The sequence below is a fragment of the Urocitellus parryii genome, chromosome 2, assembly GCF_045843805.1.
Source record: "Urocitellus parryii isolate mUroPar1 chromosome 2, mUroPar1.hap1, whole genome shotgun sequence".
Classification (NCBI taxonomy): Eukaryota; Metazoa; Chordata; class Mammalia; order Rodentia; family Sciuridae; genus Urocitellus; species Urocitellus parryii.
In genome coordinates, this window is record NC_135532.1 from 32585744 (window position 1) to 32606587 (window position 20844).

The following is a 20844-nucleotide window of genomic DNA, read 5'->3' on the forward strand; positions in this document are numbered from 1 at the left end:
TTACTGTACATCTGAAGAGAAAAGTACTTCTTTAAATAAATGGATGTTCATGATATGAAACAGATGTTCTAGCCAGAATAAATGTGGGAATTGAAATAAAGTTTTAACTATGTTTATACTTTTGAGTATTCAGTGGTAGAGCCAAAACAAAATGAAAAAGAGTCTCTGCTTTGAAAGCTATAAGGAAAGAAAGAAAAAAGACAAAGGAAGAAAAAGTTACAAGAAGTAAATATTCAATGGGCATCATTTATGAAATTGAAATATCCTTTGCCATTTTTAAGTAGTAGAGGCTTAATTTTGATAATCTGGTAGTGTCAGGGATAAATGAACCTGGAATCTCGAAACCTGAGATTCAGATTTTGTGTACCTTTGCCCAGTTTTGGATGGGGAGAGATTTTGAACCATCATCTCATGAGCTTTAGGATTCCTTGGCATGCTTCCACTCTGTCTGTAGGTAACTCAGGGCTGAAGGGTGGAATGAGCATGTCCTTTAGCAATCCTGTTTCTCTGTCCACACAGCTGAATTTTCAAATAGCACTAGAGCACTTACTGGCTATCTTTTTCTTTTGAATAGCTTTCTTTTCTTTCTTTCTTTTTTTTTTTTTAAGAAATTCAGTCTCTGCCATGCTAGTATTTTATTTTACAGTCTTTCTCATCTCCTATCACTCCTGTTTTCCCCATAAATGGGAAAGTGCTTCATTGACATTAAAAAGGTAAGCCTGAGAGCCCTCTCCCAGACTTCAAGCCCTGTTTCAAGTAGAATGAGAGTTGTCATTGTTTAGAATTCAAAATACCAGATTATCAATAGTCTTTATAAATACAAAGAGACAATTTTTTTTTTCATCTTGGAACTTATATGCAGTCAATACTCATCACATACTTACTATAGACAGTCATGGGGATTTCTTTGAAGGTGCTGCCACGAACAAACTGAAAATAAACGATTATATTCAGTAACATAAAATATGGTAATTGCATTAACAAAACATTGCACCACTTTAATTCTTGCTCAAGAAAAATAGTGAAGCTGTCCCTACACTTAATAGAAAGGAAATCCTTTCATAGTTCTTTGTTGTCATGTCAGAGACATAAAAAATAATTGGGTTTGTCACTCAGCATTTTAAAATTATAGAATAATTAGTCCAAAGTTAAATATGTTTATTAAATATTATTAGATGCTTTCTGCTACTTTAAGCCCAGAAAAACAAAGGGGCAAAATACGCTTTTGCCTTTGATCTGTGATTACTGACAATGTTTTATAAGTAATTTCTTTATTTTTTCATTATATTTAGTAGCAAGAATATTTGATATATAAACATTTCATTTATATGTATATGTCTTAGCTTCCCAATTAGACTGTAAACTTTTTGAATAAACAGCATCTGATTCAACTTAGTATTTTTCAGGACATTTAAAACACTAATTTTTTCCCAAATAGCTTTGAATAGGTATTTATTGATCCAAACTATGAAGAGATTGTTGCTTTTTTATAGGATGGCTTGTAGTACATAAGCAACAAAGAGCAATCCAAGCCCAGTGTATGCTTACTTATTAATGCCTACATTTCTAGTCTTTCATGCTCAACCTGCAATATCTGTTCAACATATGAGAAATACATACAATAGGATTTCTGTACCTTAATTTGGATGTATTTGATCAGTTTATTAAGGATTCCCAGAAGCTGATCATTTCCAACAGGTGTGTCTGTGAAAGGTAACATTAAATGAAAGTCGGTATGTAAAATAAAAAATGTAAAAAAAGGCCATCAATGAGTTCAATAACTACCAACCTGCTGGGTAGAGGAGTTTATCTACAACATGAATGACACCATTTGTTGTCATTATGTCAGATTCTTTGGATTTCAATTCATTCACCAGAAGGGTATCATTTACCTATCAAAACAAGGAGGTAAGGTCAATGAGAAATTTAACAAAGAATGGACATGAAGATAATTTAATAACAGATGGACACTTTAACAGGTTCATTCTGGAAAACTTACTCCTTTCACATAGATTTTGCTTCCTTGTGTGGTCTTCAGAATGTTAGTAACGCCAGGTTCAAATCCCTTTCCAATGAAAACTCCTGGGGTCAAGTGGTAAAGGATGATGTTTTGAAGAGCATTTTTGTCCCCTACGGGTCAAGATATATATTTGCTTAATAATATGTCATATTTTCTGATGTTTCAATAGTACTGAGAAAGAGAAACAAAACAGTTGTCTTTCTGTTTCCTGTGGGTTTTTTTTTCCCATTATGTCATTGTTCTCTCAAAATAGTATCAATGCTATGTCAAAATGTTCAGTCATTTCATTCACTTCAACCCAAATATTACCCAAATGAATGGAGGAATCAAAATCAAATTAGTCCTGAAATTAGAACTATTTTCTTCTCTGCCATGTATTTGTGTGTCCTTTAATAGCAACACAAAAGTAAGAAGTTTAAGAACATTAATGAATGATCCTCTGTACTTCCCAAGCTGAACTAGAGAAAACTAGAGCTTGCCATGACTACCAAAGAAGAGACATCTTCTTAAGCAGTAAGGAAGAAAAGCTTGAAGAACAACTGAGATCCAGAAATGAAAGGATAAATATCTGGCATCGACTTCTACTCACTGATCAGAATTTCCTTTTCTTCATTAGTCATTCCTTTGAAGGCTTCGTTGGTTGGAGCAAATAAGGTCCAATCTCCAGGTTGTGTCAGGAGATCTCTCAAGTCTGCAGCTTCAAGTAGGCTGAGGAAGATGCTAAGCAGGAAGCAAGTATATTTGTTAAGCTAGACTTAGCTTTAGGTAGGTTCATCCACCATACAAAGACTATAATTTAATTTATATTGTAGAAAGAAAGAGAAGCATCTTACATTTTCAAGTTTCAAAGACAACTTTAGCTGTGAAGAAAAGCTTTATCATGGAGAAATAATTAAAATGTACAGCATTACTTTTGAATTTCCTCAACTGTTTTTATCTTATAAAACTTGTCAACATCACGTTTTATAATGAAATAGAAGATTTTTTTCATTTAATATTCTATAAAATTCTATTTGCTAGTGTATACTTTCATTTTGTTTGTGTGTGTCTGTGTGTGTGTGTGTGCGCGCACGCACGCGCGCACTGTTGGGGATTGAACCCAGAATTTTATACATGTGAGGTGTGAGGCAAGAGCTCTGCCACTGAGCCCTATACTATTATTTTTAATAAACTAAATCATAAGAAAATTTCCAAGGAGTTGTTCAGTATATTTGATTTTTTTAATTCATCAATCATATAGTGTACCACATTAAATAGCATTTAAAATATTGGCCAAATTATATTGTTAAATTGTGTGCATGTACAAATATATAACAAGTCCCTCAATATGTACAACTATATTGTACAAATATAAATGTGGAAAAACATGAATTTTGAAAATGTTTATATGGACTTGTTATTCTAAATTATATTCTTAGAAATACAGGAAACTGACTTCTTTTGGAGATTATCAAATAAAAATATGCTGGTAGCTCTCATTCTTTTTTGGAGGTACAACTAATAAGCTTACCTAAAGCGTTTATCTTGCTTTAGTTTTTCATGGAGGGATTTCTCTGCAGGCTGGATGATCTCTCGGAATATGTGAATGGCACCATTTCTTCCTTGCTTGCTTCCTCTCACCATGCAAGAATTTTCAATGCAGACAGCCTAAAAGAGCAAAGAAAGATACACGATGTCCTTTCCATTGCTTGAAACTTTCCATTTGATATAGCTATGTGCTTACATTTTTGGACTGGCTCTTCTGAGAGGTCTCTTGACCCATGAAGCCAGAGAAAACAGTTTCTCTCCTCTGTTTTCAATGTCTTTCAATTCATGACTTCTAATGCTGTAAAGTTTTCTATACTAGTCAAATTATCCTAAACATCAGGCAGACAATTTTGTCAGTGAATTGCAAAAATTCCATACAATTTCACTCCTACTTTCCAAGTTCTATTTCCCTAGACCCTCTTTAGGTCAATATTAACCATACAGTTTTTTGACTTTAATGCCTCTTGTTATCTTCACAGGTATTTACTATATATTCTTGACTGTAAGATTCAATGAATTACAAGTCAAACCATTGATTCATTTATAGTTTCTTGAATAAATGTGATTTGTGTATATGTGTCATTCAAAGTGAAGTGTGTTTACTGTGTAATTTAAAAAGTGTGCCTCGAAATTATGGATCTAAGGTAAGCAGCTGCTGTGTCTAACTCAGTTCTAGGTAATGCTTGATTTCCTTTGAGACCTTTTTTTGTAGCTGCAAACATTCCCTGGTTGGAAAGAGAACAGTTCCACTGGTTGCACTGTAATTTTGATAAGAATTATTTCTAGAAATTTTCCTGTTGGTAAATGCATATTAGAATATTTTTTATAGAGTCCAGAAATTTCTATGTATCTATAAAAATTTATCTTGACAGTTGTTAAAAAAATATTTCATTCTTGAATGATGTTTACTATAAAACATTATTCCATATTTTATATTCTATATACAAAGATCCTTGTAAATTATAAAGTACTCTACATTATTTAAGGGTGGCTTTTGGTGCTTTCTTAGTATTTAAAATAATCTGATTTTTAGAACATAAAGTCATTTATTTAATGAAACAAATGGAAATTATCAGAGTTATTAATACATAGGTCTTTTGGTGTATTTTCATTACAAATTTTTTTTTACCCATGCTACCCAGATCCCATTTCCTGATTTTCCTATGAATATTTACTATTAAAATTGATTTCATAAAATTCTGGGAAACATTTGTTATAACTATGTCCTTTTGACCACATGCAAGTCATTTGATGTTTAGGCCAATGTAGATTTTGATCTTGTTCTGATTCACTTACTGTGCGATACACAAAGACTCTGAGTTGTTTGCCTCCAATGGTCTCGAGTATCTGTCCATTGTAAAGCTCATTAAGGCCAACTTTTACTTTCAATATGTGATTCTGCAGAATTAATTTAAGAAGGCGTTGATCCATGCTCAGAGTGTCATCTATAAATAAATTCATTAAGAAAAATCATTATTTTATGTGGAAAACATTTGTTTCTCCTGAAATGGATAACTTCTAATACTATTAATGTGGATCCTATGTAGTCATTATTTGAGTTGACTAAATGTGCAAAGCAAGTAATTCAATTACCAAGTAGAGACTCTATGGCCTATTGCATCAAAAGATTATTAATGTGGTTCTAAGCAGTTCAGACAATGAGCTTCATGGCTGCAAAGGCTACATACATTTTTGGTGGTCATTGTACAAAGCTAAACCCTTATAGTGGCCAAAGGTTTTCTGACAGTTAGATATCCATTAGTCATATGAATGATTATTAATGAATTATTTGTAAATCCATTGTTTTTTAAAAATTATTTTGTACTAGGGCAGTTTACCACTGAACTACATTACCAGTCCTTTTTTTTGTTGTTTTTTTTAACTTTGAGACAGGGTTGCTAAGTTGCTGAAGCTAGCCTTGAACTTGTCATACTTCTGCCTCAGCCTCCTGAGTGGCTGGGATTTTAGGAATGCACCACTGCACCTGATTGTAAATTGATATTTATTTTGGGAAGAAAAATCACAGAATATAAACTCTTATAAAAATGTGTCAATGTCAAAACATATGGGCATCATTATTGCAAAGGAAGTGGAAAAGTAATATATCTAGGAATTATATTTTTCTAATTAATAATTTTCTACATTATAATTTACTAGCTGAAAAAATATCAAAAGTGCAACTTTTAAATTACTAAATTTTGCCTAACAATTTAAATATTTCTTTATGAAATAATTTTTCTGAAAAAAGTGGCCGTTTCCATTAATCTAAACATTGTTGTTAAATAACAACCACTAGGTGAAAAACGTATAATATTTCACACCATGATATAGAAGTGCATAATAGTCTCTTATTTGTGTTTATTCATAATCTGACAGCCATGCTTTCCAAATTCTGGGATGCAAAAGACATCAATTTATCTCTAAATATTTTTATATTGGTGTCAAATAAACAAATAATGTATAGTTTTCTTTAATCTATTAATGCATCCTTATGTGTACTGAGAATGTTATTAGATTCACAGATTAACTGAATACTTTATATCAAAGCTTCCATTCCCTGCATGCTGTTATCTATCATAATGAAATGTTTTGAAGTGAAGAATTTTTTACTTTAGACAGTGTAGAGCTAACATGTTGTATGTGTAACCAATACAAAAACTAATCAGCATCTCGTAAAACATGTATTATTTGTTATTGCAAATCATGGTGAAGCAGTAGAAAGGTCTATGGGGGAGGGAGAAGAGCAAGAACAACAGTGTCCAGTACATACCAGAAAAGGCATTGTTCACAGGTGCCAACAAAGTGTACTCTCCATCTGGCTTCAGAGAGGATGCCAAGCCTAATTGGGCCACAAGGTCTGTGAAAGTGGTTTGCTGTTTTCCGGCCAGCTCAATAACTTGTTTGGCTGTAAAATAAACCATCAGCATCCCAACAATGTCATCATTGTTATTATCATTGTAACGAGATTAGTAAATCAATTCTTGGCTCTTTTCTAATATTGCAAGCTATTTACTGCAATGTCAATCTAGTAAGACATCCAGCCCTTTCCTAGTAAGAAGGTTCTAGTTTCCATTTTGGGGGTTGATAACCACAAAGAATTTCAGAAGTGAATTTTCTTCCTGACTTCCTACAACAGTTTCTTTGATTCTCTATTGCTTCTCTTGTTCTCCCCTTGAAAGTCCAACAGTTTTTCTGTTTATCCAAAGCTGACCATTTAGTTATACCTTTCCTTTTGTTTCAAAGAAAAACCTGGCTCAGTGAGGGCCCTTACAAATATTGAATGTCAGACACCCTGGAATGGCAAAGTCCCGTTCATGGAATGCCCACGACTACTCATCTACTTACTTGGTACTTGGCTAGCTCACTCTTCATTTTGTTTGTGCTTCTTATGCCATTCTTTATGCTGCATGTTTATTTTTCATGAACTTACTCTTACTTTTTTTTTTTTGTACCATTGGATTGAACCCAGGGGCACTCAACCATTGAGCCACATCCCTATTCCCTATTTTGTATTTTATTTAGAGACAGGGTCTCACTGATTTGCTTAGCACCTCACTGTTGCTGAGGCTGGCTTTGAACTTGTGATCCTCCTACCTCAGCTTCCCAAGCTGCTGGTCTTACTCATTTTTCTTGAGGAATAATACTAAGTTAAAAAAAAATCATGAAACCGATGCTTACCAGAATCAGGAATGAGGACCTCATCAATCAAATGAATCACACCATTATTTGTTACAATATCTTTTTTGTTCACCATTTTGACTCCATTTATTGTTATGCTGTCTCCTTCACATCCTATCTCAATTGTATTTCCTTCCATGGTCTCAAACACAGCTCCTCCCGTAATGGCCTCAGAACATTGGAGGGTATTCAAAATGTGGTACTTCATGAGAGCTGGAGGGCAAAATAAAAAAGCAAGCGCTCATATCAAAGGAAATAGCATTTGACCCTTAAAATATGTGCTTCAGAGTGGAATTAAATATGCCTAAGAAATAGAACACAAATGTAAGCCCTAAGGATTGACTGCAGATTTTAAAATCTTAACTGTTTATGTTTTTAGGAACATAAACATACACAGTAGGGAGAAGAGAAAATCAGCTTCAGAAATGATTTTTGTGGTACTAGAAAGTGTGGTAGATTTCGTTCCAACTGTCATAAGAAAGTAATTCTTGATGTGAAGGCGAGAAAAAAAAATCAGCCCTTTTGGAAGACTTGTAAAGTTATTTGTTAGTGATATCTTTGCTGAAATACCCAGGCAGCATCTGGTATGAGCTGCTCCCAGTAGAATGTCTTTCCTTAATTTGTTATGAGGTTGATGGGGGCTGAGGAGAAGACAAATAATTCCCTCAAGACAACATCCAGGAAGTTCCAAAATAAAAATGATTTCCTGAAGGATATCTAGAGCAATCTATACTTCAACTATGTTGACCTCAAAATTCCTCATCTTAAATCCATTAAATGTATTTTGGGATAAGCTGGGTGTATGGAATATGCTAGCACCATGTATACTCTTTTTGACCACAGAAAGGACAACTGGAAAGAAACCGAATTCTTCTGGGTGTCAAGACGTAGTGACCCAGTAATTTTCTCAGCTCAAATATACCTTTTAGCATACATTTAGAATTAAAAGCACAACATAATGTGTGTGTGTGTGTGTGTGTGTGTGTGTGTGTGGTGTGTGTGTTTCTGTGTGTGTGTGTGTGGTGTGTGTGTGTGTGTGTGGTGTGTGTGTGTGTGGTGTGTGTGTGTGTGTGTGTGTGGTGTGTGTGTGTGTGTGTGGTGTGTGTGTGTGTGTGTGGTGTGTGTGTGTATATATATATATATATATATATATATATATATATAAATGAAAGTTGATGATCTAATATTTCTTTTCAACACTGGCCAAACTTTCTTTTTGTCTGCTACTTATTTACTTGAAAGCAGCACAAGAGGCTATAACCTTCTTGAAAGCAGCACAAGAGGATGTAACCTTAAAGACACTTTTTATTATTTAAGAATTTTATTCTGCCTATGCTTTCAGGAACTTTTAAAAAAATATTTTATAGTGCACCTCAGAATGAAATGTTTCTTTGTCTTTTCTTATCAAACTTTATATTACTGGCAAGAACAATTTTTTTTTTATTTTTTATTTTGTTGCCTTCCCAGAGTTCTGGGGGACTTTTCAGAGAGGAATGTGGTACCTTCAAAAGCCACTTTGTCTCCCATGATCCTTTCTAGGACACCTCGTGGGAGTTTCTCAAAAGCCTCATTGGTAGGAGCAAAGAGGGTGAAGTGACCATCTCTTCCAAGGGCCTCTAGTAAGTCAGATGTAATGGCAGCTGCCTGAAACATAAATGTGTTTTTTGGAGGATTACACATTGCAAAGATCTACCAGAGGAAAATTACAACACACTTAGACTAGGCTGACATGAGGGAGTTGATTTCTTCACTTAAGAAGTTTGTTCTTGGTAGACCTTTAAAACATTACTTTTGGCACAACCAGTTATATCTATTCCAACTTTCTTCAAACAGTGTCTGCCAGAATGGAATTCTGCCAGTGTTTGTGTGACTATAGCAATATCCAGAAGTACATACAATAACTGAGATGGACACAGTCTAAATGCACTTAATACAATACAGTCACAGAACTAATCATTCTTTATCAATCATGTCCACATTAATATTACTTCATATGAGATGATTTCTCCTGCATAAAATGACAACAGTTTAATTTCATGAAATATAGTTACATTTCAGCCAGATTTGTTTAATAGCTTTTTTTACTGTTGTTGAATTTTGACAGGGAAAGAGGAGGGATTTCAATGATCCAAAAGAATCTGCTCTTGTACTTACTCTAAAAGATGAAAGGTCATCTTCTGCTTCAATGAAGTCTTGAATTGAAGTACCAATTTGTGTAAGGACACGGTCAATGACATGTACAACACCATTTGTGGCAATCTGGTTCCCATGGATGATTCGAGCACAGTTAACGGTGACAACCTACAATTATTTGGGAATATCAGAAAACTGAAATCAGAGTCATCCACTGACCACTGAGACCACAAGCCCACTTATAGGTTTTGTTTATTCTATTATATGGAAGATGAAGGGGCCTATACTCTGAATGTAAATGCTGTGGAAGAACAAAATATTTAAAAATCAAAATGAAAGAGAAAATAGAACCAGTTCAGAACCTGGGTTAGTTACACATCTTGTATCTGGAAACATAAGGCAAAGCAAAACATTTTTTAAAATTTGAATTATTGCTTATTTTCTCTTTCATACATATAGCTAAATTATTTCTAATGGAGGTCAATGAATTATATAAAGAAATCTAATTAGTCTTAAAATAAGTTCTGAGAAAATGAAACAAATTATTATTGCAAAAATATAGCCATTTCTATTATAATGACTACCTAAGTTTTGTTTATCACTAACTCATTTTGTCCCTGGGAATGTAACCATAGGAAAATTATATAGCCCTGTTGGCAGCTTCCCCTAAAATCTATCCAAACACACAAGGATCTCAATGGCATCATAGCCAGAGAGTAATAAAAGAACACCCATTCTCTGGTATCCTTTTTGCTATCTATAAAAATATTTTAAACATATCAACTACTAAATTCTCCTATCTTATGAAATCTAAGTTGACTGGTTAATGAACTGCCAATGTATTTTATGTTTCATTATCATTAGTAGAAAATAGTAACTGGATTGAAAATTTACATACCATAGATCTGAGGAAAGTTATGATGCATGCATTCATATTATTCTCACTGACATTTTACTATTTCTTTTAATTTTATATAAAATGTACAGACAAGATTAAGAGAGACATGGCCCAGAAATCCACTTTATTTATAATTGAAACTTACCCCATTAGGATAATGGTTAATGAAAAGCCCCAAGTTGTTGTACATTGAAGGGATAACCATGCCATTTTTTAAGTCCTTGGTCAACATCCTCTTATTAACCATGTGGCTATGCAAAGCATTCAACAATTCAACATTTACATTGTTCTCCAAACCTCTACGGATATCCTAGGAAAGATTGAAATGATAGAAATTTATTTTATTGTGGTTCATTATTGAAATTCTTATGATCACTTTTTACTCTCATTACTTTCTTATTGCATTATCAATTGGTTACACAAAAGTGAAATAAGTAACTTAACATTACAATCTTATTAAGAAATTTTATAGGTACAAATATTCAGTTAAGGATCCTGAATCTGATAGAGTGCTTGTGTATTTTTAGAGACAAAATATAAATTTTAAGTGAATATGCTAATGAAGAAACAATCATGATATAAATTAAAGACCTAATGGGAATTATCAGATATTTAAAATACTTTAGGTGGGTAAAACTCAAAATGACATTATATTTGTATTCAATACTTGATTTTTAATAAGGATTTTATTTATTATATAACAAATTCAAGAGTTTGACCCTCCTCTACCATTTAATCTATTGCATTGTAATTGATGTTAAAGGAAATACAATAAAGTAAAATCTCAATCTCAATGGGACTTATATTACAATAGGTAAAGATAATTATAGCTATATTTAGTATATAAGGAAAAAATGTTTTCAGGGGTCCAGTGATAAATGCCACTGTTCTTAAAGTGATTTGGAGAGAGACATGGAAGAAAAGATGAGACTTGTTGGTCATTCTGAGTTCAGCAGCTAACAGAAGGTGAATATTGAGAGCAAGGTCCAGTTTCGTTAACATACTTTTATGTTTCCCAGATAATATTAAGACATTTAGAAATGCATGTGGTATGATAATAAAAAGGATTTTAATGTCTGAATAAGGACATTAAAGGGGTAACCATGCCATTTTTTAAACTGGCAATGCGGAACTACTGAAAAATTTTGACTTTGGAATTAGAACTAGGCTTTAGGAAGGTCAATCTAGAGGGAAGGCACAGCAGAAATTAGAGTATTAGTTATGAGGATTACTTCAGATGGAAAATAAGATGTGGTTGATTGATAGTAGAATTGGAAGGAGGAGAGGTAAAGATGACTTATGATTTTCAAGTCTGAACCTTGAGATTGGTACTGTCAATTATGGGGAATAGGCAGCCAGAAAGCAATTATTTATGATAGAGAGGGAAAAAATGGCATATGTTTTGGATATTTTCTGTTTAAATATGCAAATGGTATAACCAAGAAAAAATATTAAGAGTAATATTAGAAATACTCTACTGGTGTTCCAAGGAGAAACTAACACTGGAAACACAGATTTCTTGGCAATGATCTATAGTGAGTTGGAGTCATCAGAAGTTCAGATAAAGGGCAGAGTTCAGTTCCTAGAAAAGATTTTTATAAGTTCCATTCTTAAGGCAAGGAAGAGAAGGAATCGTCAACAGGAAATAAAGAGGTGGTTGAGACATGGAGAAGGACCACAAGAGATCCTTCTATAATCCAAACAGCCTCAGCTCTGTAGAAAGACAACAGCTATGAGTACATACCTCCATTTTAGTTAAGTATATTTGACTATAGTAGGAATTATCAACTCATTTTCCTATCAAATAGAAGGTAAGGGTATACTTCTATTCCAATTTTACAAATTTAAAAAAGGAATCATAACCCAAAAGTTGTAAATTAGACTGTGTACAAAGTGCCCTCTCAGTTCATTCTTGTTTTCTCTTTGTATGGATCAATCTGTAAGTCTGCTGGGAAATCAATTCCATTTATTAATGTATGAAAATAAATACCTCCTCTCAGTGACTCAGTCTTTTCTATATCCTCATATATGTCCAATAGAAAATATATATTTTATTAATATGCAAGTTAGTTAAAATAAAATGATAACAGCAAAATATTTTAAAAAATGAATTACAGGATCCAAGTTGTCCCAAGCCTCATTACTCGGTGCGAAGTAAGTGAATGATCCTTTTCCTTCGATCTCTTCTCTTAGTCTTGAGACATCAGAATAGTGCTGGGTGGTGGTGGCTCCTACTATGCCCAGTGTGCCATAAACATGGTCAATAGGCATAACTGAAATAGTCAAGAAATGAGGAAGTACTCAGGTTAATATTTCCAGAACATTGTTTCACAATCAATTAATCTTTTCACTAAGTTCCCCAATGTATTTAATGAATAATTTTAGAAATAAGTTCCATGAATTCTCCATATTACATGAATATTATCTTTTGCATGCTAAATAATAAAATATTATTTGAAAGTATTATTTCATGTATCCATTGTGTTGATGGAAAATGGTTTTTAAACTATTATCTTGGATTAACATTTAGTCTATTTGGGTTTCATTCTTGCTATGCCATATCAGTAATAGCTCAATCATAATTATCAGAACATATCTGATGATTTTATTGAAAAAATATGCTCTTCACTTTCTACTAAGAATGGAAAATATAATAATTTCTAAAATGTTGGTTTGAAGCCCTAAACTGTATGATATTGTTATTTAAATCTACAATTTTTATAGTTTAGGGCCACTAAAAGACCCACTTGTCTTCATGATAATTTCAGTTAGGGGACAGAACAAAGTAACTAATGCTTTCCTGAATTTCAGAAGAAAGATTCATGTATGAACATAAACCCAACAATATTTGTTTAGTAATATGTAGTCAACTTACTTTTCTGACACTATGTGATTTGAAAATTATCATAATTTAGATGTTATCATAGAAAAATGGTTATTACATTTGTGAAGATCCCAAGAAGAGGTGACAAAATTAATAAATTAAAGCATAAAACCAGGATCTAAAAAGATCTCAAGCAAAGTGGAAGAACTGAGTCAAAATGAATAAAGTTATATTTAACAGGGTTCTATGTTAGTCCTGTGCCTAAACTGAAAAAATAAACCCTAGGGAGACTTGTCTTGATGATACTCATGTAAAATAACCTGGAATTATTCTTAATTGATCACATATTCATTCTGTGCTAATCATATGCTATGAGTCACCGATGACTTGAGCTGACATGCAGGATCTTGGAAGATGAGGTGCTTGTCTTGGTATTCTCCCCACATGGAGATCCACCTGGACTGAATGCAGTTCCAAAGTAGTATCCTGCAGTCCATGGGTCCCAGTTCTTTAAGAGTTTATGTACATTAAAGGATGAGTATTATTAACTCAGAGAAGAGAACATTTTTTTTTTGAGAAAGAGAGGACTGCTAGAGGAATAATGTGATGATTGTAAGTAAATATCTGACTGTCAGACATTTCAAAGAAAAAATAGATGAACTATGTTTACTCTAGTTGGCAGTTATTAGAAACTAATTTTCCCTTTAAAGAACATTATGAAGTCAAAGATTTTCAACTACAGAAGATGTTGCCTTGCTAAGCAATGAGTGTCATGTTTCTAAACAAGTTCCCAAAGGGGATTTTTGTACTTCAGGGGATGTTTAATTAATTTAAATTAATGACTAGCTTCTATTATATTGTCCAGTATCCAGTCCATGAGAAGAATATTCTACCATTATATTTCTATGATAAATTCATCATTAGCACAAAGATATGGATAACATATGTTGGTTTAACAATGGTGCTAAGTAAACACACATCATTTCTCTCTCTCTCTCTCTCTCTTTCTTTTTTTTTTAATTTTCTGGTGCTAGATTTGAATCTGAGACTTTGGGGATGTGAAGCATGTAGTTTTCCAACTGAGCTATATCTCCAGCCCAATGTACCACTTCTCCCAAAGGTTTCTCAAATGTTTCTTTCTTGCAGAAGGCAGATTCCTCATTTAATTCATTACAATTAATTTAGAATTTACCTGCTGGGCAGCCTTTCATTCCTTCCATTCTCATGTAACCAGGGCAACATTCATATAACACTGTCCTGTGCATTGGAAGAAAATTAATATTAAAATAGAGAACTGCATAGGATATATTGTGATGTAATCTTGGCAAAATGTGTCACTGTCACAAATTGAGTCTAGAAACAACAACCCCTGCACCAATATATGTATATTAGTATGACTGTTCTTTACAGTCTCATGGCACTGTGGAAAAGTCTGCAATCCTGATTCAAAAGAACAAAATTTGTGACCCGGTTTTTCTACTTGGTAGATATATGACCTCAGGCAAATCATTTGATAAATTAGCACTGCGGTTTCCCCAGATATTTAACATGGACATGGTAGCAACAATACTTACTCACAAGGTAGTTGTGAATCTCAAATAAAAGTGATTTTGGAATAATTTTGTATACTACAACCAATTAAAAATGTTCATTAGTATAAGGTTCATAGAAACAATAGAAAAACTATATATTAACCCATTCTGATCCATAAAAGTCCACCTCTTTTCTAACTAGAATAAATAATGCTATTGTTTGGTTTGAATTGTCAGTAGAGTTATTAATCTGATCATGGCAAACAAATAATCTTTAAAATCTTTTCTTTATTTTTATTTTTGTCAAATTTGAAAACACAATATAAAATTTTTTTTAAGTTGCTACAATATTCATGAAAATGTTTTCCTGTTCAAAGTTTACAAAGTATGCTACTTTCTATAGTAATAATTAAGGCAAAATACAGAAATTTCAACCAAAAATATACCCCAAATAACTTTATCTAATTTTCTATACTTTGAGATAAATTAATAAATTAAAGTTATCTAATTATTTTCATTATTTTCACTTTGTTAATGATTAATCCCGATTTTCATCTTATTTAGGGCATTTTCTGGACTTTTTCATGTTAGCCAAGATGGTATTTTTTAATTAAAATTTTACCTAATGTCTTATATTTTCTTCTACTAGCAATGTAAAGAGGAATGTATCAAAGAGCAATTTAAAATAGACTATGACAAGTGAAGGGGAAATAAATACCATTTTATAATTTTTAATTAGAAATTATTTATCATATGGATTAAGAAAATTATTTGAAGATTATTTTGCAGCCTAATGATTAAATATAAATTAGCTAATTCAGACACTAATTATTTATTTTCATCTAGTATGAAAATTGTACTAAGTAAGTAAAAAGGACTGATAGAATTTGGACATACATAGTAGAATTTTTGGCAACTGTAAGAATAAAAAACTTAGTATGATAAAAATCATGAAAGGAAATTTTCATGAAGGCAACTTTTAATAACAGAAGACACCATCTTATACAACTGAAAAAATATAAACATAAATTGAAGAAAAGTTCACTAATTAATTACCCATTATTTGTGAACTTGGATTCCTATTTCTCTATTTTGTTAATTAAAAGTTTCTAAGGGGTCAGGGATATAGCTCAGATGGTAGAGTGCTTGCTTTGCATGCACAAGGCCCTTGGTTCAAACCCCAGCACCACCAAAGGAAAAAAAAAATTTTTCTAGTATAGAATATTGACTTGAGGAAAATTAATAGATAAGAAGATGAAAAAATAAAATGGAAAATGCTTATTTCAAATTACTAATTTTAATATTCTTTCAAGAATAAGTGGTATGGGGAAAATATGTGAACTGTGTGGTAATCTTATGAAAATCTTAATATGGTCTATGAAAATGATTTATTTACATGGGTCTCTGTATAAATAAATGTAAATATTGGGATGTCAAGGGGTTGATTAAATTTGCTTATACTTTATATTTAACTCGTATAGAGTAAAATAATGAGATACAGATGTGCTTAGTCTAGAGGCTTGAAGTAAATAGTGAATAGAAAAGAAAATTAATATAACAAAAATTTCTACAACACATGCTAATAATATTTCTGCCCTAGTGTAGAAAATTAATGAACCAGATGGGAAAATTTTTCAAAAACGGTTGAATTTAATTTTAGTTGATAGTTTAACAACATGATTATCTGAGTAGATATTTTTAAAACAAAAAGGTGTTTTTTTTCCCCAAAAGAACATTTATACTACATAAAACTCAATGTTCCCATATGGTCAGTGGGACAAGGGAGGAGAAAAGAAAATATTACTATGCACAACTTGGAACACAGGAAATTTATCTTCCTAGACTGAATAGTATTTAAAATGTCATGGAATGCCAACTTAAAATGTCACTGACATTCTATAAAGAGTGTCTAGAGAATAATTTATTACAGAACCAATATATACTGTGGCCAGTATCTTAAACCCAGAAAGTTTATGCTCTTCATTAGACTTGTCAGTTAACTCCCCCCAAATTCCCCAAACAACTGTTCAATCAGAAGGTAAACGTTTTTCTCAAATGATACATAAAGTCTTAAAGATGTCTCTGGAAATTGGAGCCAAACAAGCAGATGGCAAACCAGTCATTCTTCTTGTCAATCTTATTGATTTCTTAGGTTATATGAAACTAGCATTTGCATTTATTTCAGTGCACAGATGTAAATGTATTTGTGCAAATGAAGCTTCTTGAGGGAAATTAGCTAATGTATTTGGACAAAGGAGACACTGTTACATTTCTGGTGAAAGGTCAGGCTTCAAAGCAAGATTCTTCTCTCTCAATGGAAAGCAAGAAAGAGTCTTCGCTTTTGTTCTTTTTATAAATTTTGGCATCTTTAATATATTTACATGATTAAAGTAAGGCTATAGTACACTTCCTCAACTTCCAGAAAAGATGTAATAAAGATTTTCCTTAAATATACAGATTTTCCTTTCTTTCCTAGTTAGTGTGCATTCTAAATATGTCTTATGATGTCCAAGAACACAAAAAACAAAGAAAATTCAGAGCTTTAGAGTTCCCAAGGAGGGTCTGGCTTGCAGCCTGGGGGAGGAAGATCATTGTAAACACTAACTTCCATTATAATTGTGTGAATGACTCACACATCTAACAGATGTCTCCAACCTAAGAGCAATAACGTCTAGGTCAAAAAATAATATCCATTGAGACTCTATTAAGACAATGAACAGGAAACTAGCAGCCAAATCCTGTGGTGTTCTAGACTTGATCACCATGGGGAGATGATATAGTACAGTTAAGGTCATATCCCTGTGTAAAGGAATTTTGCTTGGACATAAAGATGACCCTTTCCATTTCAAGTGGACATCTTGTCACAACTGTTTTTCCCATCCACATGCACACATTTATTTAAGATAGTTTAAGAACAACTTACATTAGGAGTTATTGTTACACATTTCATCATCTTATCATCTCAGAAACTCTATAATAAAGGTAGAAACCAATGTTCCACAAGAAAAAGATTCAGAAAATTAAGTGATTCCATATTAATATTTGAACCAATAGTGTTGGGTTATAAATAAGTTTTAACCAAATTTTCCACTCTATTTAGGGTAACTAACATGACGTGCTAAGCAGGTTCTTTAGGTATTTTGGTTCTCACTAAAGGTGGGTTCTACATTTACAGGAAGCACAGAAGAGCTATTTCCAGTATTTTCTTGACTAAGGACAGCATCAAAGCCTTTTTTTTTTTTTTAACTTAGTAATTTATCCTACCCATTAACCTGCTTCTTAATTGTAAAATGATGACTTGGGACCACACAAGTAGTTCTTAAACTTTATACATCAAGAATTTTCTTCCTATCACTATTTATGATGTAATAAACCAAGAAGCATGTCTACTAAGCGATAAATAATGTTTTTTTAATTAACTTAATCAGTGAAATATATACATAAGAGACTAATCTTTTACTGTTGAAGGATTAAATGTAGTAATGCACTTCCCTCACAGCTTTGTAGACCTTGAGGATCTGGCAGCTTGAGCTAGGAATCCATAGATTAAATGAAGAAATGAGACTTAAGTCCTTTCCAACTTTAAGCCTTCATAAAAACTCAGGTAAACTGGAGCTCTTTAGATAATTTATAAATAACTGGAGGCATACATTAATTTTTGCTTCAAAACTCTTATGATTTCAATCACTTTGTTCTTGTATTTTATTTATTGATTTATTTTGCAGTAATGAGGATTGAACCCAGGGGTGCTCTACCACTGAGATACATACCGAATGGTTCTAATCTTTTTTTTTTTTTCATTTTTTATTTTGAGACAAGGTCTCTCCTGGTTGCAGCGACTGACCTTGAGATGGTATTCTCCTGCCTCAGCCTCCTGAGGGATTACAAGTGTGCACTGTCCCACCTGGCTATGATCTACTTACTTTGATAAGATATGGCAACTGAGGCATGGAGACTAACTTACTTGCCTAAGATAAAAGAGGTCAAAATAACAAAAAGAATTAAAAAGGAGTAGAAACAATGGTTAGTTTCTCATGCTGATTTCTATAACAAATGACACTGCTGTGTTTTTCTCCTCCTCTTGGCCTCTAGGACACGTGAATTCAGGGAGAAATCTGAGTTCCATGTGTAATAGTGGAGATGCAGAAAAAGTTTCTTTCTTTATATAACTTGCCATGTCTTTAAAAAACTCAAAATTTGGATAGTTTTTTTCAAGAATGGTGTGCATACCCAAGAGAAGGTATGCTCACTGCCATGTTGTCTTTAAAAGGGGCAAATGATGAAAAAGAAGAGACTCACGTTTTCTTTCCACAGATGGCACCTTGATACCAGTTCTTACAAGAGCTGAAGTATTTCTTTTTTGTGCCTAAAATCTGTTGAAGGGCGCAGACATTTGGGCTGGAAGATAGAGAAAAGGAAAAAGAGTTTAATGGTATTTCATAGTTACATGTAGGTCAGATGGTTAAAAAAAAAGATCAAGACATGAATTTGATAGTCAAAGATATGACTTAAGCCTTGTCCAAGTCCAACTCTTGATCCAATTCTACGAAATCACTGGAAAAACTGAAGCCAGTAGGGGGGCGGGGAGAGAGAGAGAGAGAGAGAGAGAGAGAGAGAGACAGAGAGACATCTCAGAGTCTCAGAGTAAAATATTACTATTTTAAAAAGCCAACCTAATAGGATACTCAAACAGAATTAAGTGTAACATAATTCTGTTATAATGTGTCTTATGATTTTCAACAACGGATAATCCACTGACAGCTTTAGACCCAAAGTGTTGATTTGGGGGATGAGGGTGTGTTTATGACTCTCTGGGACAATGAGAGATCAGAGAATAAAAGGGGCTAAGTTTTCCTTTGTACAAAGACATTTTACTCTGTAATTTCCTAGGTAATTACAGAAGTAAATTATTACTAAAAATAACTTTTAAACAATGTGGTTGAGTAAAGGAAAATGTATTTATTTTGTGTGGAAGTAATAGATTTAAATCTTCTCAGCCACAATTTTATTTTATTTTTTTAACCTCTCATAGAAATGTAATTTTTATTCCACTGTAAGGCAAGGAAGCTTTGGAACATTATGAAAAAAAAATCTCTGTGATGCACAGGAAGCAGGGCCAAGATCCACATTAAAATAAGAAAAAAAAAAGATAAACAGTTAAGTTACTAAATTATGTCTACTATTATGTTTAATAAGTTAATAAGTTTTAAAATGCTATTTTATAGTTGCATCCATCCTATCAAATAAAAAATACTTCAAGGAGTTCAGAGAACTAGTTACATTACTCAGTACTTAATTTTCATACATAATTTAAATGAAATTTGCTCTAACATCACATGTGATATTTCAAAGCTCTTCACATAATGGTAGCCTCTACAAACAGAGACTTTAATTTTGAAAGGAAATAAAAACACAAGTGAAATACTAAAGGAATGTCCTGTTAAACTTTGTTCATTAGACTCAAATTACATAATGTCTCTTAAGAAGTAATTACACTCTTATTTTGACAGTAATTCTTTTAAAAGTTTAGAATGCATACATAAATCACAGAATACTCAAATTTCCCTTTTCTTATCACTTTATAAATAGAAAGAAAACACTCCAAAGTTTATACATATAAGCGCATTTTATGTACACTTGCACATATAACAAGCTAAAGGAAAAAAAAAAAAGTTCATAAAACCAAACCACTGACTTACCCCTGATCCCGGCCCCTGATTCGGCTGTGAGCCAAAACTTTGTCATAATAACCGTTGGTGTCTGCAGGGTTAACAACAAAGAGCAGGAAGAGAGAAAATATGGGTAAGGAAAGAATCATTTTTAGTCTCTCCATTGCAGTTAGTCCACGAAGAGAACTGGCAGTGGGCTTTGGAGAGCTCAGAGTTTATATACATGTCAGGGTTGTGGGAGGGAGCAGTGTATCAACCTGAGAATCTGAACTCTCTCCAAGAAGCATCAGCAACTTCAAGTTGCCAGCAAAAAAATCTGTTTGGGTTAGTTATATTTACTGAGTACAGTGAACTCCTTTATCTTCTCATAATAAGGAAGATATTTACTTTAATTACATGAAGAACTGACTCATTGAATGTTCATATTTCAGTTTTTTTCTTTTGTACTTTAGAGGGATTTTTATTGAAAATGATTTTGTCTGTAGTTTTAAGGACTACTCTGCCATCTATCCCATTCAGAGCATATGTCCATGTACTCAATGAAGTGATTATTTGATCTTATC

The 20844-nt window shown here is 32.8% G+C and overlaps 1 protein-coding gene across 4 annotated transcripts in view; it reads right to left on the bottom strand.

The window, feature by feature from the left end:
* Postn (periostin) overlaps nt 1–20455 on the bottom strand; it is a 32710-nt gene extending 12255 nt beyond the window's left edge. For all 4 annotated transcript variants that reach the window (XM_026413688.2, XM_026413690.2, XM_026413685.2 and 1 more), the window contains exons 1-16: nt 20312–20455; nt 18912–19010; nt 14273–14337; nt 12372–12529; nt 10402–10566; nt 9380–9526; nt 8728–8869; nt 7226–7438; nt 6318–6452; nt 4844–4992; nt 3531–3667; nt 2610–2740; nt 2000–2130; nt 1790–1892; nt 1637–1704; nt 885–930 (exon numbers count right to left, since the gene is read on the bottom strand). In XM_026413688.2, coding sequence (XP_026269473.1) covers nt 885–930; nt 1637–1704; nt 1790–1892; nt 2000–2130; nt 2610–2740; nt 3531–3667; nt 4844–4992; nt 6318–6452; nt 7226–7438; nt 8728–8869; nt 9380–9526; nt 10402–10566; nt 12372–12529; nt 14273–14337; nt 18912–19010; nt 20312–20445 — 2023 coding nt within the window. In that variant the 5' untranslated portion in view covers nt 20446–20455. The remainder of the gene's footprint in view (nt 1–884; nt 931–1636; nt 1705–1789; nt 1893–1999; nt 2131–2609; nt 2741–3530; nt 3668–4843; nt 4993–6317; nt 6453–7225; nt 7439–8727; nt 8870–9379; nt 9527–10401; nt 10567–12371; nt 12530–14272; nt 14338–18911; nt 19011–20311) is intronic.
* Nucleotides 20456–20844: the final 389 nt, after the last annotated feature.